The 25603-nt window shown below is 41.3% G+C and overlaps 1 protein-coding gene across 9 annotated transcripts in view; it reads right to left on the bottom strand.

Moving 5' to 3' along the window:
• Window positions 1-25603, bottom strand: part of GPHN (gephyrin) — a 612917-nt gene that overhangs the window by 367202 nt on the left and 220112 nt on the right. For all 9 annotated transcript variants that reach the window (XM_090033171.1, XM_090033172.1, XM_090033174.1 and 6 more), the window contains one exon: window positions 23093-23171. In XM_090033171.1, coding sequence (XP_089889297.1) covers window positions 23093-23171 — 79 coding nt within the window. The remainder of the gene's footprint in view (window positions 1-23092; window positions 23172-25603) is intronic.

The raw sequence follows: 25603 nt of genomic DNA, 5'->3' as shown, positions 1-25603 counted from the left end.
GGTTCGCACATGGAGGCTGCCACCGCAACTCTGCCTCTGCAACCTGCGCTACCATCCCAGACACCTGCACAGCTTTGTGGCAAGTGGCACAGGGCATGGCAGCAGCGGTGCGGTGGCAACCACAGCGTGTGTACCACATATGTGCCGCCCAGCCAGGGGGTGAAATGGGGGGCTTGCATGCAGCGGCATGCCCTGCAACCGGTTATCACTCAGGAAGACTCAGTAAGATCACACAAGGGTCATCTTTCTTTTCCTTACCCTAACATCCTATTGTTTTCCTTCTTAAAGAACCATTTGATTCTGGGACATGTCCACCATATGTGGTAGAATCTTCCCACTTGACTAGAGTCCCTCCAATACATGCTTTTTCCTATAGCATAAATATGTTCAATTTTAAGTGGGATGAAAAAAACATCAGTGTATTGTACCCCAATTAGCTGGTTAATCATGCAATACCCAGCCACAAGAGCAAAGAAATTACCACACAATTAACTGGTTAATTGTACAATACATTTAGACCAGCCACACCTACAAATTAATTATCACATGATAAAAGTTATTATCCAGCTATAAAAAGAGCAATTCAGCTACAAAGCTAGTGCTTGAAAAATCTATAGCTGGTTTCTATCCAGCTTTAATCTGAATGTGCAGTAGGACCATCCACTCTCAGCTCCCTCCTCCCCCTCCCTTCAGTGGGGGGAGAAAGGGGGAGAGCCAAGAGCAGAGCAGAATGGAGAGGTAAATGAGCCACGGACAGGGGAAATAGGTAAGGGGTGGGAAGGCTCTCAGATAGCCCAAACCTATTCTGGGAGGGGAGGGGTAGAGAGGATTAGAGGCGGAAAGTTCAGCTTAGGTGTTCGTGAGGCATCAAGGGGCCCCGTAAGGAAGGTGGGGATTGTTGCAGCCTTAACCTGGCTCCTATGTGCTCCTGGGCGCACACAACCAAAAGTGATCCACTTCAGAGTAGTACATCATGTAAAGAGATACTCTTTTCAACCACTTACAGAACATTTTGTAGGGCTTGTACGTGTGTCCAAATGGCCCTTTAGCTACATGTAACAATTAGATCATTTTAAAGGCATTTAAAATTCTAATTACTGCATGTATCCATACCCTTACAAGACACACTTCTAACATTTTTGGATTCTACAGGTTTCATCTTTGGCATTTATTTGTTCCTTAAGCCACAAAGAAGCTTACTTATATCCTGGCCAGAGTTGTGTGCATTTTATAGCTGTTATTCTTCATGCTCTATGATAAAAAAAATTATCAACAGAACTTCCCTACAATAGTCTTTGGTTTCTTTTGCTCCTTAACTGCATGAAGCTTATAATGATTCTGATTCTAGTATGAGGCAAGTGGTCATAGGTTTTTGCCATTACTTTGACAAACTATTTCTAAAGGCTTTTGAACATCTTTTCCAATTCATTCAGATCCTTAAGAAATGTGTTTTGTTGCGGTTTTTTTTCTTTTCAGAAGAGCTCCCTAGATTCTTCCCACAAATTAGATTACCTGGGAGTTTTTGGAGAAATCTTGATATAAATCATTTGCTTGCAAAAAACTCACAGTATTTAGTAGCTGAAGAGCTTCTCAGCAGCTGCATAAAGACACAGACAGCACAATAAGTTTTCCTCCCGACTTAGACATACTTGGGACAATCCAGTGAAATGTTACAGAAAAACTGACTTTCTATCCTCCTGTTGCAACACCTACATTGTTGGGGAGGAAGGAGGGAATTTCCTGCAAAATGTTCAGCTACTAAAATTATATGGCAAAATAAGTTATACACTTTCTGGCAAAAACTAATGTGATAGCTGAGGGAATGGAGGGAAAAAGGACACAAAAATCTGCAATTGGTATGAGAGCACAAAAATACTGCTGCTAATGTAATGTGCCATGTTTATATTTTTACCTGTATTAATCCAATCCATGGAAACAAGAGTTGTATTTTAGCAAAGGTTTACTTTTTGATAATGCTTTAATAATTTTCTCATTTTTATGAACCATTAAATTTAGCACTTAAGCTATTAACTCAACTTTTCCAACTAAATCACCAGCAACACATTGCCATTCCAGTTTCAAATGATTAGAATGCTTGAAGCAGAAAAGAGGGAAAAAGACCAATAGGCTTGGGAGGTAAAAAATCCACACCTGTTAGTATCTTTACCTTCATATGATTTCCTTTCAATGTAACTTACTTCAGCCACTGCATGTTAAAGTTTCAAAATCTGAAACCCCCCAAAACTAGGGTATTTTAAAATCTCTTGGCTTTTCAATTATTTTCAGGCCTTTCTACTGTATGTTTGCTTCCTTCTGCAGTTTCTAGTAGATGGTAATATGAAAATTATAGTAAGTTTTAAAGAGAAACAAATGGAGTGAAATCTTTGCCTCCATGAACTCAGTGGGAGTACGACTTCAGTAGGACCATCTATTTACTGTTTGTTATGCAAATGCTTAGAAGCAGTGTACATATTTCTTTGATCTATGGAAAATGCTGTATTTCCATACATTAATCTTACTCGCCATTATAAAATTACATCATATAGACAACTTTTAGCACTAGGAGAAGCTGATGAACAGAAACTGATTCCATTATTATGCCTGCACACATGTGTACCCAATTCAATTATTTATACACATAAGAGATTATTTTATATATCATTTACAGAAAACTTAAGAAAAGGTAAATGAAAAAGGACATAAGAATAGTTAGGTCTTATAAATCTGGCCTTATAATATATCCAAATGCATAGCAAAGAGACATAAGTAAGAACGGTGACAAGCCTCAACAACTGATACAAGCCTAAAATTCATACTACATGTGGATTCTCTCAAATGACTCTGATTTGAATGGTCTGGTCAAGGGACAAAATAGGAGAGACTGATAGGGTGAGAGCTAGAGAAAATGTTAAATATTTAAGGATGCATTATGATCCTATACTAAACAGTCTTGGATAAGGTGTCATAGATCAGCCAGTAGTAGCGGGACAGTATATGAAAAATAGCTTCCAACTTTGGAAATACATTTTTTTCATGAAATAAGGCTACTGTAAATAAAAGCTCAAAAATTATATTAAGGCTTCATAGATTTCATAGACATTAGGGCTGGAAGAGACCTCACAAGATCATCAGGTCCTGCCCCCCGCACAAGGGACAGGAAGTCAGCTGGGGTCAGATCTTTACAGCAAGATAAGCATCCAAACATTTTTTAAAGGTATCCAGAGTAGGTGCTTGCACCACTTCTGGGGGGAGTCTATTTCAGACTGTGGGGACTTGAATGGTAAAGAAGTTTTTCCTTATGTCAAGTCTAAAATGGTTTTCCAGCAGTTTGTGACCATTAGATCTTGTCTTCCCTTGGGGTGCCCTGGTGAACTGACATTCTCCCAGTTCCTGATACACACTCCTTATATACTGATAGATTGCCACCAAGTCACCCCTGAGCCTTCGCTTCTTCGGGCTGAATAGTCCCATGACTCTTAGCCTATTTTAATGAGCATTAACTAAATAGCACATTTTTAAAGTAATGCTTTAATGCACATAAAAATAAGCTAATGTGCATTAAAACACATGTGTAGACATGCACAGTAAGAGCTTTATAAAACTTTTGGCAATGAGTATTCACATTTATTTTTACTGGGGTATAAAATAAAAAATGGCATAAGATTAATTTAAAAGGAGCCACAGATTGGCAATATCATTGAGTTGATTCACAGCAGTCTGAACTGAAAAAATGTAGACTTATTTTATAGAAAATCAATCTGGTCCTCTGGTAATGTGACATCAATATATTCCTTGCTGGGAGACTAATCTGGTCTCTGCATCCAAGATGCTCCCTGCATCCAAGAGAGTGATAGCTCTACCACTGCAAAAATATATAAATGTCTTCCCTTAACGGCACCCAAAATCTTAGTCACTTTTGAAAATAAATTGCTTCTGAATTTCCCAATGTGGTTGTTTTGATAGTTTATTTACAGTGATATGTATCATATTTTGATTGTATTGTTCCTTAAGAAAAGCACCAAACACATCCAGCACTTAGAAAATGCCAGTAACTTACTGGTTGCCATTCTATATCTGAACTTTGGTCCTTGCATTTTCGAAGCCTACAGCTAGAAATTGCATGCAACTTGATGTTGCACACAGAAAGTCAAAGTGTAATATTCTGTGAATAGTTATTTTTTGACCACCCACAGAAGACCTGATTTTGCCTTAAAGGGCTAACTTAATTATGATTTTATGCTAACTAATTTCCCTATCCACAATACTACTCATGTACAAGCTTGGATTTCTTTTCTCCTTAGTTCCATATATGGAGATACTAGATGTTTATAAATCTGAGAACTAGATAGCCTCATTAATTCTTCATGTGCTCCATAGCAGGGGTAGGCAATCCCTAGCACAGATGCCAGAATGTGGCATGCAAAAGCATTTTGCTTGGCACACACACCTCAGAGTTACTTGTCATTGCTGTTAAAAAATTCAGATGACATAAAAACTGAGGGAACGGCAAATAATGAGGATGGGTTATTAAGACGTGCCATCTTGGATCATTGGGTAAGGTACGCTAATTTGATTGTGCTTTATAGAGCCAACTGCAGAGTCTTATATCAAGGAACAAAAATGTGCAACAGACTTTTAAGATAGGAGTCAGTATCCTGGAATGTACTGACACTAGAAAGGATTTAGATACTGTAACACATAACTATGTAAGCTTGAGCTCCCAACCCAATGCTGCTGCTGCTAAAAGGCAAACAAAGATCCTTGAATGAATAAGCAAGGGACTATCAAGTAAGAGCAGGAGAACTGTATTGCCACCATATTAATGATATCATGGGCAGATCTAGAATTTTGAAAAGAGGGGTGGAGATGGTGAGGTGCACCATCACATATAAAAACATATCTTTCTCCAGTTATAAATAAACTAGAAAATTTACTGATATGTGAGGGGCATATGTTGTATTATCTGGTTTAAGATTAAAGCAAAAACAAATATAACTTCATTATATTTAGTTATATTTATATATATAGTTAAAATAGAAGCTTTAGCACTGCCAGACTATAAATACTGCTGCCACTGCTAGGGAGATGGTTTTAAACTTTGGGTAGACCAGGAATCAAAGTGGGATGTAAGTGCACCAGTAAACCTTGCCAAATGATATCATTTGTAGAGTACCGTTTTTAATTTGGTGTCTACACTTTTAAAAGGCTATTGGAAAATTGGAAGGGATATAGAAAAGAGCTACAAGAATGAATTGAGTTCTGGAAAATGTGCTTTATAGTGAAAGAATATAGAATTTAAATCTAGTTTAACAAAAGATGTTTTGAGAGATCTGATCACTATCTACAAATAACAAGATGGGAAAGAGATCCCTGATAAAATGGATCTTTAATCTAGCAGAAAAAAGGCTAGAAAGGAAGCTGAAGTGGGACATCTTATTAAATGCCCATGTTAATCATCTTTTAAAAAGTTATTACAAAAAGACTGAAGCATAATTTTGGCATCAAAAGAATTCTTAAACTTCTGAATCATACTCCTTTCTATTTAATATGCCCCTCAGCGAAAGCTCAGGTAAATAAGGAGGCCTTGCAATGTATCCTAACAATAAACCTAAGTCTTTCAGAGCAAGTTTCATAGATATTATGGCTGGAAGGAACCTCACAAGATCATTGGGTCCAGCCTGCTGCCCAAGGGGAAAGAAGTTTGCTGGGGTCAAATGATCCCAGCAAGATAGGCATCCAAGTGTGTCTTAAAGGTTTCCAGAGTAGGTGCTTGCACCACTTCTGGGGGAGTCTACTGCAGACTCTGGGGACTTGAACCATGAAGAAGTTTTTTCTTATGTGCAGCATAAAACAGTCTTCCCAGAGTTTGTGACCGTTAGACCTTGTTTTCCCTTGGGGTGCCCTGGTGAACAGATGTTCTCCCAGTTCCTGGCACGCACCCCTTATATACTGATAGGCAGCCACCAAGTCCCTCCTGAGCCTTCACTTTTCCAGGCTGAAGAGTCCCAATGCCCCTCAGCATTTCTTCATAAGACTCTTATCCTCTGATCATGAGCATGGCTCTCCTCTAGACTCTCTCAAGCTTCTCCACATCCTTCTTAAAGTGCTGAGCCCAGAACTGAATGCAGTACTCCAGCTGCAACCTCACCAAAGCTGAGTATAGTGGGAGAATGACATCCTGGGTCTTGCTTGAGATGCATTGATGGATGCAAGCCAGAGTTTTGCTTGCTTTGCCAGCTGCTGCATCACATTGGTGGCTCATGTTCATCTTGTGGTCAATCATGACCCCCAAATCTATTTTAGTCATGGCGCTAGTGAGTGTAGCACTGCCAAACCTATAGTATGATGTGGATTCTTTTTCCCGAGGTGAAGTACCTTGTATTTTTCTGTGTTGAATATAATCAAGTTTTGATCCACCCACCTTGCGAGCCTATCCTCAGGTAACCTGAATTGCCAGCCTATCCTCTAGTGCAGAGGTCAGCAACCCACGGCACGCAGGCCATTTTGCTCGGCATGCCACCACTGGCCTGGGCTCTAGGCAGCTGCTGCCAGCTACGAAGCCCAGGCTGCTCCCAGCAAGTGGCTGGGCATCTGCAAGCCCTGCCATGGTTGGCAGCAGCTACCCAGAGCCTGGGCCAGCTGCAGGCGGGAGCCTGCAAACATCTGCTCTGGGTTCTGGCATACCATACCAGCAGGTGAATGCGTGCCTCAGAGCAGACTTTGTCCAGTGGTCCAGAAGCCCAGCTCCCTGTGCCCGTACATCTGGTTCTGTGTGTTTTATCTGCCTCTGTCTGGTCCCATGTATCTGTGTGCACACACATGTGTCTGGTTCTGAATGTGTGTGTGCTTGTGTCTGTTATGGATGTGTTCTAGTTCTCTGTGTTTGTGCACATGGTTCTCTGTGTGCATGTGCATGTGTCTGGTTCTCTCTCTGCTCTCCTTTTTTTCTCTCTCTCTCTGTCCTCTTTCTCTTATTCACCTTTTTTCTCTCTCATTGCAACCTGCTCAACAAAAAAGGAATACACAACAACAAAGGAAACATTTATGATTATTAAATATACTAATATGCAGTGCGTCCTGCCATGTACCCCCTTCCCATTTTGTTTTTCTGGCACGCCGGCACTCTGGCAACTTTAAAGGTTGACATTGTGGTTTTTTTGGCACTCTGGCCAAAAAACATTGCCTACCCCTGCTCTAGTGTGACCCCATAGTTTGGTGTCATCAGCAAATTTAGCCAGTCAACTTCTGATACCTAAATCCATATAATTTATAAATATGTACGAGTAGTGGTCCAAGTAAGGAGCCCTGGGGGACGTCACTGGTCACCGTGTGCCATGTTGACATGGTTCCATCAACTATCACTCTCTGGGTCCGACCACAGAGCCACTTCCCGTTGGACCATAAGGTTATTGAGGCCACAGTTACCTAGTTTAATTATGAGGACTTCATGGGAGATCAAGTCAAAAGCTTTTTTTGAAGTCCAAATAGATGATATCAACCTCTTTTCCTTTGTCCAGGTGATGCGTCACCTGGTCACAGAAGGAAATGAGGTTGGTCAGGCAGGACCTACCCGCAACAAAGCCATGTTGGAGATCATTCAGAACGTTGCATTCTGTTAGCCCATTGTTAATGGTTTCTTTGATTTTTTCCCAATATCCTTCCAGGGATTGAAGTCAAACAGATTGGCCTGTAGTTCCCTGGATCTTTCTTCCTCCCTTCCTTGAAGACAGGCACTACTTTGGCCCTCTTCCAATCCTCAGGAATCTCACCTGAGTCACAAGTTCTCAGATATCCTTGCCACTGGCGAAGCTATGTTCTTTTCATAGATTCATAGACATTAGGGTTGGAAGGGACCTCAGCAGATCATTGAGTCCTACTCCCTGTCCCAGGCAGCAAAGAGCACTGGGGTCAGATGACCCCAGCCAGTTGCTTGTTCATTCTCCTCTTAAAGACCCCCAAATTAGCATTCTGTGGTGCATTCCATCCAGGCCAGCTGAGTTAGGGAGGTAGTAAGTTCCAAAGAATATCACCCTACCATCAAACCTTTTCTGAGCACATCTAAGCAACATTAGGGAGGACAGATGCTTTGGGAGTTAAGGCATTAGAATGAGACTCAGGACTTTTAGGTATATTCTAGATACATGCTCTTCAATACACTTCCAACACACCTGGAGTAATTCACTTACTATATTTACTTCCATACTACAAGCACCTTTCCCCCAAAATTTAGCAATCCTAAATCAGGATGTACATTTTAAGCAAGGAAGCTAATTCTGGGTCGGAAAGGAGGTATGAGGATGTTGTAATGTCTGCCAGGCACTATGCTGACTTCCCGTCTATCCCCAGCCACATGGAAGAGAGGTGGAGTCTGCAGCTCAGGTCATTCAGCTCTCCTTTTAAACTCTGCAGCTCACATTTTAAACCTGTCACTACTGCTGCCAAAATGAAAGTGATGGTGACAGGATTAAAGCCTGAGCTACAGTTTACAAGGAGAAAGAGTGAGGTATGCACCAGCAGCTCTCAGCATGATGAGCCTAAATGCATGCCTTATTTTGGGGAGCGTGGCATGTGAAAAAACATGGTACTCTTTTTGAGGTTTTCAATGTCTCATCTGTAATACAGACATAATGAAAGTGGTCTAGGTGATTTATGTTACTGGAATAAATCTCATTAATGCTGCTGCAGTGATATGACACTGTAGAGAAGAGCCCATTGACACATCAATGCCTAAACAAATAAAGTAAATGTTCCCACTGGTATCAATGAGCAAATTAAAATTGGAGGACAAAAAAAAGCTCCAGTATTATTTGTGTATTTCCCTGCTGGGTTTGGTTTTGTTTAGAAAGTCAAAAACAATCAGAATGGTATCACTTTTCTTGAGAAAATATTCCACAGATCTTACGTCTACCAATTTTTTCTTGTTAATCATCTTCATGATTCTATTTCTTAACACATAATACCCAAGGCTCTTTGTTTCCATGATCATATCCCAAGTGAGCAATATTAAAATTGTAGTGCTGAGTTTTTAATTTTATTTCCGGACATGTTCATAAAATGTTGGTGGAGGACAGAAACATCTCTCTTAGCTTAACAAGAAATGAATCAGTCCAGAAAAATAAATAAATAGAAACACATATTTTGTAATTTTTTTTCACACATTTTTTAATGTTCTTTCTTAGTAACATTTTTATTTTACTTCACTCTGACAAGTCCCTGGGTCACTATTACATGAAACGGTTTAATAGCTAATCTGCAATCACAGATTTTTTGTGTATTGTAAAACATACAACTCATCCACAGGGATGTCAGAAATGAAAGCTACTCACTTGCAACTGAAGCTTTTCCGGTGGCCTATGTACAGTCTCACGTCATTCCATTTTGATTTCAGGATATCTGCATGGTGAGCCACCAGAATCATTGGGAGAGTAATGTGCACAGGGAACATTCCCTCTTGCCCTGCTCCCACCCCGCCCCCATCCCAGAGGGTTCTAAGGAGAGGAAAAGAGTCTGGCAAGTTACACAACCTCTAGGGAGGTGAGGCAGGGAATTGCAGGTTGACAAGAATGACGAAGTTAATTAAATTACTATCAGCTATGGCTAACATAGCTGAGAATTGAATTACAATACTTCTGAATCTCTCAAAAGCAAGTTTCTGGCAGAGATTTTTGGGTTTTTTGCTAACCACATGTAAGTAGAAGTCAAGTAAAGTAGTTTAGTGAAGACACTGAAGGTACACAATAACAGCTTAGTCCTGGATGAAGACTTACAATTCTGGGAGGTCTGGGACTTCTCCACTGGAATGGTAGCATGTAATGGTGCTGCTTCTTCCCAGCTAGCATTCAGCAGGAGCAGAGTCTACTTTTAACCCTTGCATAGTCACTGCCATATTGGCAGGCAAAAGCTACTACCAATTTGACAGTGACTCTGACAGTGTTAAAACTAACTTTTACCTGAAGCAGTCAGTGAACTGGCTGAGGGTGAGTGAGGTGTGCCATGCATTTAGCTTTTGGCAAAGAGTGAAACATTATTGTTTTGGTAAGGCAGAATAAAAAAAAAGGAGTTTTATTTGGGAATGGGTGGTATGCTCAGGATTCAAAATAATTATGAGCTATAAAAATTCAGGGTAGTTTAAAAACTTGATGTTCAGTGCATCTTTGCTACGTTACTTTTAAAAGTATTTTATTTACTAAATATTATGGATACTATTGGCTTTCTTTGGTTTTTTATATAATTCCTTTTGACAGATTAGGAACTGCAGACACAATGGTAAACGTATCAACAGTTTTTAAAATAGATTTTCACTGCAGTGAACTATTTTTTGCTGAAATGCCATTTTCTAATTCCTATAGTAAGTGACATTCTGTTGTCTTCATGCTTATTACAGATACAGAACACTAGAGTCAAGTATTTTGTTTTGCTCTGGGGGTGGGTGGGTTGGGTTTTTTTGGGAGGAGGGAGGGGGTTGCCTCCAGTAATGGAAGAGCAGTGTTCTCATAGCAGTTGTGATAAATTGGGTCACTATCTCTCCAAATAGATACCAAGAGGTCCTGCACTTGAAGTGCAGACATACAAAGGCAAAACATAATATTTGACTTTTTTAGTCTCTTGAAAGCTTGGGGTTTCCCTTATAGACTATCATTCACTTAGATGCTTCAAGACAAATTGAGCTGTTTGAAAGAAGATTTTTAGTGAAAATGATGGAACTCATGAAAAACTTGTGAGGTGAAAAGGTTGAAGCAATTTCAATTTATCTGGCAAGGCATCAGTAAAAATGAACTTCAAAGCAAACCTCATTTGCAATTTCGTACTCTTGTTACAACTAAAAGTGCTATAAAGTCAGATGGATATTGAAGCTGAAAGCTAAAAATGATTGGAGCTGTGTAGGAAGTGGGGAATATGAATTCTTCAAGAATATTTTACTTGTGAAAATCCTTCAGCCTTATTTCTGGCTTTCTAGTATTCTACATATTTCACACTTTGTACTTTGTCCTTTGTAACACACAAAGGGAAAGAATACATAATAATTTTCAACAGTTTAAGAAGTTTGAGACTAATTTTGAAAGAAGTCTTCTAATACAAACTTCCAAAATTAGAAATCAAGGGTTTGTCTACATAGGGAAACTGAAAGGCAATTACAGTGATATAATTAAAGCACTGGAACATATCAACATTACTCTTCTTGTAGATCTTCTACTCCAGAATAGAAGTGATTTTATTCCATATAATTATGGCCTTTTGGAATCAGATAGGAAGTCAGAAGGTCCAAGTTCTACTTTTGACATTACGTCTGATTCAGGCAAGTCATCTAAATGCCAAGCACTGCTCAGACTGCAACTCATGTAGACACAGCTAAACTAGCGTTTAACTAGTTGGCCCAGGCATTGATAATAATATAGCCAAAGCAGCACTGAACTCAAGAGAGGGCTAGAGGACCTATTGGAAGAGAAATACAAATGCCCAGGTGGTTAGTCTGCATTGAGTGCTGATTTGCTGGAATTATGTTGCTATCCTTACCTGATTTAGTAGTTTAAAGCTGGCTTTGGTAAATTTACAGTGTCTGTAGCTCACCTTTAATAGTCGTTTCCACACATGTAGAATAAGGTTAATAACAGTGTTATGTTCCTAAGTGCAAATGGCCATTGGTGAAGTCTTGGACCTAAGATGAATATAGACTTCATGAAGTTCAGGGGGTATGTAAAGCCATTTATTCCAGACTTAACAGGAACACCCCCTCCCCCCCCAACCCCAAACCAATCCAACCTCCTTAGAATAAGCTGGACACAAGCACGGAGTACAGCACAAATCAACAGGCCAGAGCAGTAACATAACTAGGACAGGGCAACAGGGGCAATAACCCCAGGTGTTGACAGGGGTGGGAGTCAAAGAAACCAGCTGTTGCTTCAGCTGTGCAACTGCAATTATGGTGACATAGGCAACCAGAAGTTGCCATTGTCTCTGTGCGCAGCAGCCACTCCAGGTACCCTGCCACACTCTTGACTCTGTTGGGCCAGAAGACTAGGCAGAACTAAACCAGATGGATTAAAAGGCCTGGAGACAGCAGGCTATGTGTTTGGAGACAGCAAGACAGGAGGAAGTGTGAGCATGGTCCTTAAAAGGAAACAAAGAAATAGACAGCTTCTTGGGCACAGAGCTTGCTAGCCTAGCACATGTGGGAATTCTTGAGAAAATAAACTGGCTGCTGCTATAGTTTCTTCTGTGGATTTTTACATTTTTTATTAATAAAAAATATATGTTCTAGGAATACATTTGACTTGTTTCATATATCTTTTATCAACAAACAACACTGCCAGGTTGCATATTCTATCTAATCACCTGAGCATAAAAGGCAACATAACTTACCTTTCCCATGTATGGGTTGTGAGGCTAAATTCTTGCTTGGTTCCTTAAGTGCTCTGATGCCAATGACTTTAAAGTTCTATATAAACTATTAGTATTTAAAATATGAACTGGCCTACACTTTCTTTAAGCGTCACTATTTTGGTAAAACAACAAGCCAAAAATATTCATATGCAATAACATTCCGTTCACAAAACTACTGAAGTACAATATTAATTGCCGAATTTTTTGTCTTTGGTCTCTGCTGGCTCTTTCTGCTCTCTTGATTCAGATTAATCTAAGGGATCCTCAACCTCTGGCCCACAGGGTGACTGTGGCCCATGAAGCTACGGTACCTGGTCTGAAGGGCTCCCCATGGGTTGGAAAATTTGGCAGTGGGGGCCATTAATACTGCCACCCTCCCCTGCTGTCAAATTCCCACGCCTCATGTGTCAGGTCAGAGCTAGGCCACATCCCCTCCCCGCACACAGCCAAAACACTTCCCCAAGTGCAGCTGAATAGGGCTCAGGCCAATCCCCTTTTTCTCTCTGTGGATGGGCTGGTCAATGCTCCCTTCCCCAGTGGGGCCTGACTGGGGCTGGGCCGCTCTCCCTTCCCTCTGTGAGGCCAGGCTGCCTGCCGCCCCCCTCAACTTGGCTGGATAGGGCCCTGCTGCACCTGACCCACAGAGCCCAGGCTTACAGCATCCCAGCTGCCTGCTGGGAGTAGCCCGGGCTCCCAGCTGGCAGCTACCCAGAGCTGGGGCTGGCCGGCCAGGAGACTGCAAACAACTGCTGCCTCCCTGCCCTGGCCCTGGCCCAAATGCATGCCGAGGAAAATGGCCTTGCGTTCCATACGTGGCAGTGTGCTGGGGGTTGAGGACCCCAGCTCTACAGAGTCAACGCCACGCCAATACTCTTAACTATTTACAGTTTATTGAATTACAATATACATATTATTTCTTAGTCAATATATATATAGGTAAATATTCTAATAGGTAACAAAAGAAAACGTTCCAAAAATATTCTTAGCAATATCTTTTAACAACACCGAAGGTATACAAATAAATATTTACAATAGAATAAGCCAAAAATCCATTATACCAAACTAACCCAATTTCATAACATTTTGTACAACATATTCATAATTATGATAACAATTATACCAAATATAAGGCACAGTTTCACACAATATAAGGTGCGTTTACCCCTGGATCACAGCTAGCAAGGGGCGCTTCCTGTTTTATGGGTCGAGCTGGGAGGAAAACTTCCACCTGGGGCTTCCCTCTGTGGGGGCGGGGGCATTGCCTTATTTCAGGAATGCCTCCGCTGTGGGACCTGACTCCACCAGCAACTTAGTTTTCTTTGAGGAGCCGCTGACTGGGCCTGAGAGCCCTTTGCTCAATCAGAGGCCCCACCAGCGCTGTCTGTGTCACTCAGAGACGTCTCCTCCTGGCCCTGTGACCCACTTCGGGCACTGAGAGTTCTTCCAGCTCTTGGGGGTGGAGGGGGAGGAACCTAGCTGCTGCTGGCTAGGTTTACCTAGCCTTATGCTTAGGCCTCCCCTTTCCCAGGCCCTGCTCTAGGCTCCGGGGCTCTTTTGTTCTTTGGCTGGGCCACACTGCGGAGCTCTGGTTATCCAGCTTATGTCGGGGCTAACCTTTTTCTTCACAGTAAGGGTGACCAAAATTTGGAATGGGCTTCCAAGGGAGGTGGTACCCTCCCCTACCTTGGGGGGTCTTTAAGAGAAGGCTGGACATTCACTTGGCTGGGGTGTTCTGACCCCAGCACTCTTTCCTGCCTAGGCAGGGGGTCAGACTTGATGATCTGTTGAGGTCCCTTCCGACTCTAGCTTCTACGAATTTACAAAATATATGAAACAACTGGAGGATACATTGACTCTGTGTGGGAGGTGCTAAGTCTCCTGGGATACTGAGGAGCTGAGAGCTAACTTGAATCTTGAGGGGATCTGGGACAGAAGTTAAATAAACTGATTTAATCTAAATCAGTTTATTCTGATACTACATCCATCCAGGTTTATCTTAAACTGGGTTTTTCCATTTTCAAGAGGTTTATGTGCACTCAGCTTCTGTTGGGCTACAGATTTGAACTGGTTTCTGATTACTTATATCGGTTTACGTGTAATTTCTGTGCTTAGCCTTATTCATCTCTTGGGGCATACCCTAAAACTCCAATTTTTTAAAAACAGATCATTGTCTTAATTCAAGAAAAAAAATCCATCTGTTTCCTACTCCACTATACATATATAATTCTAACGGGGAAATGTTGTTATGCTAATATAATAGGTATGCATATAGACAAATAGACACAGACAATTTATTTGCTGTGGTGTTAATTACAGACACATAATGAGTGTCTCCAGCCAGTCTGTCAGACCTGTTTCTATACACAGATAGAAATAAAGAATTTTACTAGTACATTGCCTCCCAAAGCAAAAGCTTATGAAATGATCTTACATGTTCATGGAAAAGGAGAAAAGACTTAAATACCATGATGTTGTGGCAATGCTTCAGAAATGTAGGTAGAGAAATAAAAGTAGAAAGTTTGTGGCAACCCCCCCCCCCAAAAGTTGGAAAAGATGGGAGCATTTACATATTAATTAATGTGCTTTTGCTACCATGGATTAAATTTAGTACATCCAATGTGAGGTATTAAATAGGCTGTCCTAATGCACAGTAGCAAAAGCATACTTTTTTTAGTAACACTTAGTGCACAGTAGCCTATTTTTACTGTGCATTAGTGTATTAGTACAGTTTTTGATGTGATGTCTTGATGTGCAGTAAAATAGCTTACTATGTATTAAAGTGCATGTGTAGATGCACCCAGGAGGAGTGTGTGATGGCTAATTTTGTAATTAGGTATACTGTCTCTTGCATTTTATAAAATTTTAGACTTTGGCTTTAAGGAAAAGAAAGATAAAACTACCTGGGAATTTGCTTGCTAGGTGTCTGGAATTCAAAAACAAAATTTTCAGTGGTGAAATAGTATTCTGTCAAAAAAAAATTTAACCTGCTATTACTGCAAGTAATAATAGCAAATGTTAACATAAATGGTAGTGATTACAGATTGTATTTCATGTTTTACTTTGTATGTTTGCTAGCAGATTCTGCATTTTACTGTATATAGGCATTTACACACGGATCACACAAACAACGTTATAGATGTATATAAAGTTACACTAGTGTTTATTTGCAGGATCAAGACCCTGTTACATCTGCTTTGTCTGTCATTTGTGTTCATTTTTCATATAGTAGGATGAGTTGCTTAAAAAATAGAAAATGCAACTATAAATACACACCATTGCCCAGGCATTCAGAGACAGGCACATAACATTAAATTACTTTTAATTCAGTTTGTGATACTGAATATATTTCAAGTTGACCAACAATTACAGATCTCAGATTTTCCCTTTAGAACAGGCAGAAGGTAGGACAGGCTGGTACCTTAGGCTGCTTATAAACATGACCCCCACTTACCCCAACAGTGCTTTACTTCCAGCTTGGTGTGCCCCTATGCCAAGCATAGCATATACCCAGAAGAGACACTGTGTTAATTTGACCTGGCTCACCCAACATCTGTATAGATCATGCACTTCTGTGGGGCTTTTTGGACCTTTTATCTAATAGTTGATTAAATCGACTATTAGATAAAAGTGCCAAAAAACCCCACTGAAGCTCCCAATCTATATGGATGCTGGGGAGCCAGGTGAAACAAATGCGATGTCTCTTCCAGTAAAACACTGCTTGGTTTTTTTTCCACATTGGTCAGCAACTACTGAGATTAACTAGTTCAGAGTGACATGAGCTTTAATAGGCAACAACCTACTTTATCAGTGCTATGAAAGGACTATAAATGATTAAGTAAGAGCATGTAGGCTAGGGACAGACGGTACACATAACCTGGTTTAAGTGATCAGAAACTGGTTTAAACCTGTAACAGAACAGAAGTTCAGCATCCCAGATGCTTCACAGCTCTGGGTTGGGCTGTGCTGGGGTAGGCTGTGCTCTCTGCTTCAGAGGACGGGGCCAACTCTGCCCTGCTGCTCTCTAGTTGGGGCTTCAGCAGAGACTGCAGGCACAGCAGGGTCTGTCTGGCTTCCCCCAGCCCTCCCCCTCGCTGCTCAAGCAGGGATCCCCCTCTAGCTTCCTCCCATCTCCCACAGCATGGACCCCAGGTATGTGGTATGCTAGCTAATGCTGAGAGGTGTCTGTGTGTGTTTGTGCCTGTCTGCCTGTCCCAATTTCACTGGGACAGGCAGACAGGAGTGTCCACTTAAAGCTTTTTGGAGCTAATCAACACATCAGCTTGTAATGTCCCTCCACTCCTTGCTTGGAAAAAGCTTTTTAAGAAAAGATTGAACTAATGAGAGGGGCTTTTGTTTTGTTGATGGGCTGATAGACACTGTGTTATCAGCTCCCTAATGGCTCCTTTGCCTGTCAGGTTTGCAGACAGTATGAAGAAGCAGGGAGAGGGAGACTGAAAAGCTCAGTATCATCAACAAATAAATGCACTGCACACCCACTTTTTGCCTCAGAGTGTTGCTGGGGGCTGGCAAAACTACCACCCCTTGAGCAGCAACCCAGGAAAAGCCTGGGATTGTGCAGGGAGGATGGGGGTTTACACTCCTCCCTAAACAGAGCATCCTGCTGGAGCCTGGCCATGCCCCCACCTCAGCTCAGCACTGTAGAAGGGAAGGGAGGGCTGCTCCAGCACTCCCCGGCTTCTAGCCTGAGCCACTGCAGGCTTGTGCCTTAATTTCCTCTGTCCAGAGGGAATGTCTGTACACTTGTAAAATGGTTCAACCTAGGCAGTGTGAAAGACCAGAGGATACTCACTTGATGTTTCCTCCCGACTATGAGCTCAGGGTCAGCCAAAATAAAGTCTCCATGCTACAGTGGGAGCTGCCGGCATGCACCAGATCCACTTTAACACCTCACCAGGTGAAGCAGATTGGTGGGTCGCAGCGGCTGGGGCAATATCCAGGGGCTGAGCAGAGAACCGGAGGGAGAGAGAGAATGGAAGGTGGTGGGCAGGTAAGAAGATGGCCATATCCTGCTTGAGACTGAAGCCCTGGGAATGGGGCAAGAGGACAATAGGGTCTTGGGGCTTGGAGGAGTCCTCATCCAAGGGAGAGAGAGGAAGAGAGAAAATAGGCACTCTTTCCCTCGGCTTATTGGTTTTTTTATTTGAACATTGCTTAACTGCTGCCGACAGCCAATCAAGTCGGATGCGGCAGCAATTAGAGTGGAAGAGCGAGAGGAGCGGGTGTTTTCTTCCCCAGCTTGGTTCCTTTTTTGTTTGGCATTAATTTGACCACTGCCAGCAGCCAATCGACCCAAACATGGTAGCATTCAGACAGGAGGCGGGAGAGGAAGGTGGATACTCTCTCCCATGGCTTGTCTTAACGTTGATTAACCAACTCCGGCAGGCAATTAAGCCAAACATGGTGGCAATCTGAGAGAGAGGGAGGATAAAGAAGAGGAGAAGGAAGAAAAAGGAAACTCAGTCTGTCTCTAACACTGAGGCTCAAACATCTGAGAGAAGACAGACTAAGTAAAAGAAATTGTCTTGATCCCGACAACCAAGAAAGGGACCCGACGGGTCCAATAAATTTGCTTTTCAGCTTTTCATTTCTTCTGTTTTTTTTTTTCACTGGCACAAAAATCTGGGTGTGAACCAGCAGCTGATCGGGGAGGTGATGTCAACACCCCTTCCTCTCCCCTTTCTTTACATCTTCAAAAACCATCAAAAGTCGTGACAGGCGGGAATAAAAGGGGGAGAGAGAGAAAGAGAGAGAGAGAAAGCCACTCTGAGCAGGCTGGCAGAGGGTTATGATGCATGGGAGAAGACCGGTGAATGTCCATCGGGTGCAAGGGCACACGCCCTTATCCGGTGGCAGCCCGACAGGCAGGTTAGACTAACTTGCAAAGATTGAATCAATTTAGGCTTAGGCTTTTTGAATGTCTGTTCCTAGACATAAAGAAAGGTTTGTTTCTGGGCCATCCATTAATTCTCTTCAGTTCAGCAATGCACATACACTGCAATTATTTTTTTCTCTTACCACCACAGACATTTCAACAGCACTTTGGAGATGAGATATCATTATGTACATGTTTACTATGAAAGTTCAAATGTGTGTTCTATTCAACATGCTGTTGAGATCAGCAGACACTTTGACTTGACATGCCTCCTATTAGAGATTTAATTTGTTTTTAAACTCTTCCATCTGTTCACAGGAAATAGAAATAAGGAAAGAAACAGAAGTACCAAAACTTCTGTGTGATGATGTCCATAGAGATTGTGCGCGAGTCTCTCACGTGACAAAATAATAGTTTCATAGCATGTGTCTGTCATCGGTGCCTCGTACTGAACTAGTAAGTCTAGAATGTTCATCTGAAATGGGAGATTCTGGGAAATCTGACATGAAAAAAAATTTCTAGTACAGTAAAGAAAAACAGTACCAGTACCAAAGATAACTTTTCCTTGTGTCTCTAAGCTGAGTGACTTGACGCTGCCTATCCCTCCCCTCCCTGCAACCTTGCCCCCTCCCCCTTCCACATTGATCCTCTATCTGCCCCCCTACCGGCTCCCTTATCTCCCCAAGAATATCTTCTGCTCCCTGCTGCCCCTCCTTCAACCTAGGACACAGAGCATGGCCCCATATCATCAATGTGGAGCTGGCACTGCTGTTACAGGGCCAGGCTGGAGCTATGTCCTGTGCCTCAGGTTGGAGTGGAGATGGAGTCTGCCAGTGCCAAAGCAAGGGAAAGCAGCAGTGGATGTGAGGGCAGAGGCTGTAGTTGGGGGGGGGGCAGAAGCTGCCTGGGTGGGAGATAGTGGGAAGGAGGGGAGGGGGACCAAGACGGTAGGGGAACAGGTAGGGGCCTCAGGCTGTGGGACGAAAGGCAGACTCCCCCACTGCTTCCATACTTCCTGTGCCCTATCATCTGCATTCCTACAGTCTGTCCTCCACTGCTCCCCACCAGATGCCCTATTTGCATGCCTCCACTGCCTCCCCTACCATCTGCCCTTTTACTGCCTTCCCCACCATCTGTCCCTTACCATGCTTTCTCTACTGCAGCTGGTGGGGGATGGGAAGGGGGTAGAATTTAAGATAATCCTGCAAAAATTTGATTCTATCCATGGAAAATTATAACACATTTATAAGTTTTCCATGGATACAATCTAATTATCAGGGGGTCATCTGAATTTCAGAGTCATCTTGGATTTGGGTAAATATGATAATTTGCTAGTATCAAAAAAACCATACCAGTGGAGACAAAGAATGTATTACTACTGAAATGTTTAGAGACAGTAATGTAATCTTAAAACCAGTACTAGATATTTTCTTTTTTGAGGGCATGAAGTTTCTTATACTGCTCTGTTTTGGTATTTCAAAAGACACCTGTTTGGGATTTGAGGAAACTTTATAGGCAGATTTCTGAGGCAATTTTTAATCTTCTCTTTTTCTGTTGCCCCAGAAACACCGATTTCACATAGTAGAGTAGTATGTAAAACTGTCTCTTTCAGAGGACTTCTTTCAGAGATCCTTCTCATCAAAGGATCAAAAAGCCTATCAAAAGATATATTTTTCTACCATACAGCTTCCTACCTTATTACTCTCAATTTTTCCATTTGATATGATTGACTGCAGTGTATTATTAATGAAAATGTTATTGGTTTACATTTTCAGGGCAATTTACCTGGAACTTGTGCATTACAAGACAGTGCAAACATTTAAGAGCGACTAATGGAAGAATCTGGCCAAGTGAACCTATACTCTGATAATGTTGTGGGACAAGGAAAGAATATTATTTTTCAGACCATTATTTATTTATCAGAATATTATTTCAGTACCTTTACTGGTACTTAAGTATAGTTGATACAATATCATTCAGGTGCTAAAGATAGAACCCCAAAACCCTAAGTGTACAGGGTCCTTTTTCGGAGTAGAATCACAATTTTACAGAGTAGAATAACCTTCTATTTTGTGACAAAATTAAATATTAGACCTGGGACAGGAGCTAAAATGACAAATGACTGTATTGTTGAAAAAATAATTAAGGCAACTGAACCACACGCAGGAGATGGAAAGCATTGGACATAAACATTTTATATCACATGATGCTGGTTTGATGTAAAAAAAACCCCTTTTTTCAAGTCAGGTGGCAAGAGTATTATACCCCATCTCTACTATCTTTTATCCAGAACCTACACCATATGAGGATAATGTCAATTCAAATATTAATACTATATACAAGTGATCAATAGTAATACAAATGAATAAACTTAAATTCTCTTAAGTGTTTTCTATTTTACTTGTGACAGATATATGAGGTGTACTGGAATCTGTTGGCAGGCCATAGCAATTTCTAAGTTAAGCACTGGGAAAATTTTCCCTAATTATCTTTTATTCTAATGTCATACATGACAGAGACAATGAAACTTAATGGAAAGAAATAAAGCAGTCACAGTGCTGCTATTCAACATGATACCATATAAAAATAATTTCAGTCACCTGATCTTCAGAATTTAATTAAATATTATGCTCCTAACAAAAATGTTAGGTTCAACTCCTTTATTAACATTGTAGAACTGACTTCTGTCTCTTCTATGTCCTTTTGCACTGCTCTGGTAGCAGAAGGAAGACAAAAATTAGGCTTCAATAGCCAGCTTGCATTTCCCCTTACAAAAGAACAGATTTTTTTGGCATCATGTGCCAAAACACTCCTTAAGTGTTCATACTAGCCACACCCTCACACAATTACACATTTTATGAGAACTGCTCTTATACAGTTACTCATTTTCACCTCTTAAGAGTACCCATTTGAAAAGCCAGAGTAAGAAACAGTATGACATATTCATATTCTTAAGAGGGAAAAATACATTTTCCCCCTTGTAATATAGTTTGCCATACAAGAGATGTCCTGAGGAAGTAATGGATATTTTAAGACTAACATCAATACAATCCTTCAGATCCTCTCACATTTTAATCAATCATAGTAGCCACTTACTGCTTCTTATGCTACAGAAATAGAGTTGCATTTTTTTCCGTAGATTAAACAAACTAATGGATTACAATTTTTTTCATATAGGTTATGGGCAAGGAAGGAATTTCATTACATCAGAGGTAATAAAAAGCAATTCTGATACTTCACAATAAGCAAAGGTCACCACCCCGGTAAGGAATCTCTACCACAGGCCTCCAGTTATATTTAACTCTTGAGTCAAAGATTTTTGCTGGTACAGTTCTGGAAATCAAACTTGCCTGTTGTAACAGCAGGTAAAATTCTCCAGAATCAATAAAGCACAAGGCAATCAGACTGATAAAGAGATTCCTGAAGTGGTCCTAGACTGGACACCCAAACCAAAGGCTAAACTAAAATATCTAATCCAATGGTTCCCCATCTGTGGTATGGGTACTACCAGTGGTACGCAGACAACCTGTCAGTAGTACACATTAATAGATTTATTATAATGACTTTAAGTTGTATCGTTTTAAATTGGTGGTGCGCAATCTGTCAGAGTTTGGGAACCGTTGATCTAATCACTTTTGAAGATTACGACTCCTGATTTTAACCATTCTAACCTCAGGTAATGAACATACTCGTCATCTTTTTCTCTTTATATTTTTTTGTGAAACTGATTATCAAACATCAAATACATTATAAACCTGTTCTTTCAATCTGCAAATTCAAGACTTGTTTGCAATTTCTTTAGTAAAAATGGAACTGTTAGCCTGCACTGACTACTAATCTTCCATGCTTGAACAGATATTAGAGAGCAGTATGCCCTCCTCTTCGCTAATACTTGACCAGGATTGAAATCTGATGCCCTGCTGTTATAAACAAGGCCAATTACGATCAACATCCAGGGTAAGAAGGCACAATCCATAAGAGAGGAGACTACATTTTCTTATAGCAGGTGTTGAATGTGATTGCCTGCCTACATCAGTGGGGAAAACATTTTCAACGTTAGTTAAAGAGGAACCTAGGAAAAGTCTTGTTTGACCCTATGTTAAACATGGCTCCATTTCCTAGTTCTGGACTTGTAAGGACAACTTATGTTTACATGATGAACTAGAATTAAATGGAAAGATGACTGCACTAGGTAGGTACAATTATAAGGTATACTCATAAATCTTTATGCTTCTTCAGTCTCTTGCTCAGACTTCCAATGATTGTGTCTGTTTCACGACATGAGGGGCAGTAGCTGACATTTTTCCTAGTCAGAAGAGAAGCTACCAACATTTTATTTAGCATGAAAGAAGAAATACTGAAGAAAAGAGGAGTTTTAAAATATATGAAGCAAGACTTCTAAGAAAACTGAGAATAAACTTGTAATCAGGATACTCCTATCTAGTTTGATAATATAATCAGCCTACAAACCAAGAGGGAAGAGAAAGATGGGCACAATCTTTTTTAAATCAGTAATATTCTCAGACTATTTTCCCTCTGATCCCATTCTTATGCTGACACAGTATTGTCTATTATCTGTGCTCCTTGGGAATTAAATCATGAATGAAGCCATTCCTTTTCCCCTACCTCCACTGTGAAAGACAATGTATGGTTCTGGTCACATCTGCTGGTATTACAGACCCAGCACATGGCACACAAGCTGCCACTAAACAAAATTTCCTGCATCATAACTAAAATCTGTACCTAATTAAAATTCCAGAAGCAAGTGATCATGAAGGAGGCTTTCTATGCTTAGCAGTTAAAAAACCAGATACTCACAAAGAAGGATCTTGAACCAGATCTTTAAGGTTTATCCCACTACGATCCTCAGCAAGGTTCCTGAAGCAGCTGTCACTCACTAGAATGAGAGAAAAGCAATAGTTTAAAGTTGGGGAACTGTGTACAATTTCTGCCATCCCATTAATAACATTTAGTTTGGAGATAAGTGTATATCCCCAGGAAATCTAGAGATTTTCAGTGAGGCTTTACCTAACTTACAGATGTGTTCACAAAGCAGAAGAGATTAAACAATTTGCCACAGGTCATATGGTGAGAATCAGGAAGAATTTCAATTAGACATCTTAACACACCTGCTCCTTTGCTCTGATTACACAACCACACAATTTTATCCAACCCAACACTAGAGGCTTCAATATGCACAAAGTCACGTAATTATAATAATTAATTGTACATAATTTAGACCTCTGTATATGATTTGAAATATTGACAATAGCTTTATGTTTATGTTTCATTTTAAATTGATATAGTTTACATGTCAGTATAAATTGTTTATTTGTACATATGTAAAACATAAAATGTAGATAGCATAATCATTAACACAATTTATAAATAATCTCTGAATTCTATTGCAAACAGTTCCAGGGCAACAACCCACTCAAGATTTACTGAAACAATTACACAGGATTAAGTTTAAAAGAATAAGTATTTTATTTTATTTTCTAAGCACGCTGTTGTTTAAATCTGGTGCTCAGAACTTATTTCTTTGCCTTGTTGTACATCCATACTTCCCTTGGAATAACACTACGCTCGAGTAAGAAAAAAGCAGGCTATTGCTTTAATGGAAAAAAATAGTCAATAAAATTAAAGGACCTTAAAATATTCTGGACTGTGTCAAGACTTCCGAAGGATATGAAAGGCTGTGATGTGTCTTAAGAGGATTTTGGCTGTAACCATTTGTCAGACTGAAAAGTTACTGAAAGTCACTGTCAACTGCAACCAACCACATTTAGCAGCAATGAAATAACCTGCCAGCTTGAGGGACTCTCCATGAAGAATTGTATTGTCACTCACTTCCTGAAACATGACAGACTCTCCAGCATTTTTGGGAAAGAAGATGCAATTTAACCAACAGCAACTGCAACAGCCAGCAGACCTGTGCTCTCTCTCCAACATCTCTGCTGATGTGCAGCATACCTCTCCAATTAACACCTGCTGGTATGTGACACCAAGGTCCCCTCTACATGCTACATCTGTTATTCAATTACCTCGTTATTTGTGAAATTAATTTAGATTGGCTACACATACAAATTAACTATGGCACCTTAAAAAAGTCCTACTAGCTATAAAGCTATTGCCTGAAAATGTGTAATAACTTGACACCTGATTTCTATCCAGTTTTAATCAGCACATGTAACTTGTGCCCTCTGTGGCTAGGGCTAGGTACAGACAATATACATAAACCAGACTACATGCTTAGAAATTGAACCAAACCCATAATCATACAGAAGTTTGGGGCTCACAGACCAGAGTAAAAATAGTGGAAACCCAGTATAATGTCGTCCTGGATCAATGTGCATTCAAATTTACGTGAATTAGGTTAGTCTGGTGCATCAAATTTCTGTACCAGATCCCCTATCAAATTAAGTTAGGTTGCTTTCTGCCAGCACATGTAGCCTGGCTCCTTTGTGGCCCTGCTAGCCCCATCTTGCAGGGAGGTGCACTGGAACTCAGCCTGCAGCCAGCTGCTCTGGCCAAGCACCTAGTGGGCCATCTTCTGCCTCAGGCCAGATGTCAGACCCAAGCAGGACAGAGGTGTGGAGGGAGAGGGGGAAGCAGGGCTTGTGAGTTGCTGGGGGGGAGGTGGTGCCAGAGGTGCATGCTGCATTTTAGGCACAGGTTGGCAAGGCACAGAGTGTCCCTTCCCTGTCCTAGTTCTGTCTGAGTCCCAGGAAAGGCTTGGAGGTTTCTCCCTCACCTCCCCTGAGCCAGCTCCAGGTTACAAGCTGAAGCTGTTTTCCATGCAGCTGTGGGGCTCCAGTTCCTGGGGAAAGCAAGAAGGGGAGTCATGGGTGATTCCAGTGCAAGAACAGGGGCTGCAGCCTGGGGAGCAGAGTGAACCCCTGTCCAGCCCTGTCTGCCATTTGACTGCTAACTGCTGTTGGCTGGACTGGCTTGGTTCAGGCAAGTCTGTTTCCAGCATGTTCTCAGCAGCAGCAGCAGCACCAGCGCCCTTCTCCTGATCTCAGCAGTGCCAGCACCTGGGAATAGAGTGACTCAGTGGAACAAAGGACAAAACCCTAGCTGGAGAGTGCTTTCCTGACCAGCCATGGGCTCCAGGCATCTGCTTGCCCCCTCCCACCCTGCTCCTGGAGACACCATGACACATCTCATGGGTTCCCAGCTCCCTGCGGTGCACGGTGGCAGTGTGGAGGGTTCTGAGCCAATGCCTTGATTTGGGGAGTGTGTAATGAGTATGTTCAAGTGTGCATGGGGGAGAGCCTTTCCTGGGGTCTTTTGCACATGGACTCACCTGGCTGGGCACAGCTGAAG

Source organism: Crocodylus siamensis, chromosome 2 (assembly GCF_052110815.1).
Source record: "Crocodylus siamensis isolate JL-2025a chromosome 2, ASM5211081v1, whole genome shotgun sequence".
Classification (NCBI taxonomy): Eukaryota; Metazoa; Chordata; order Crocodylia; family Crocodylidae; genus Crocodylus; species Crocodylus siamensis.
Note: the sequence above shows the minus strand (reverse complement) of the source record. Positions and strands in the feature narration are given on the sequence as shown.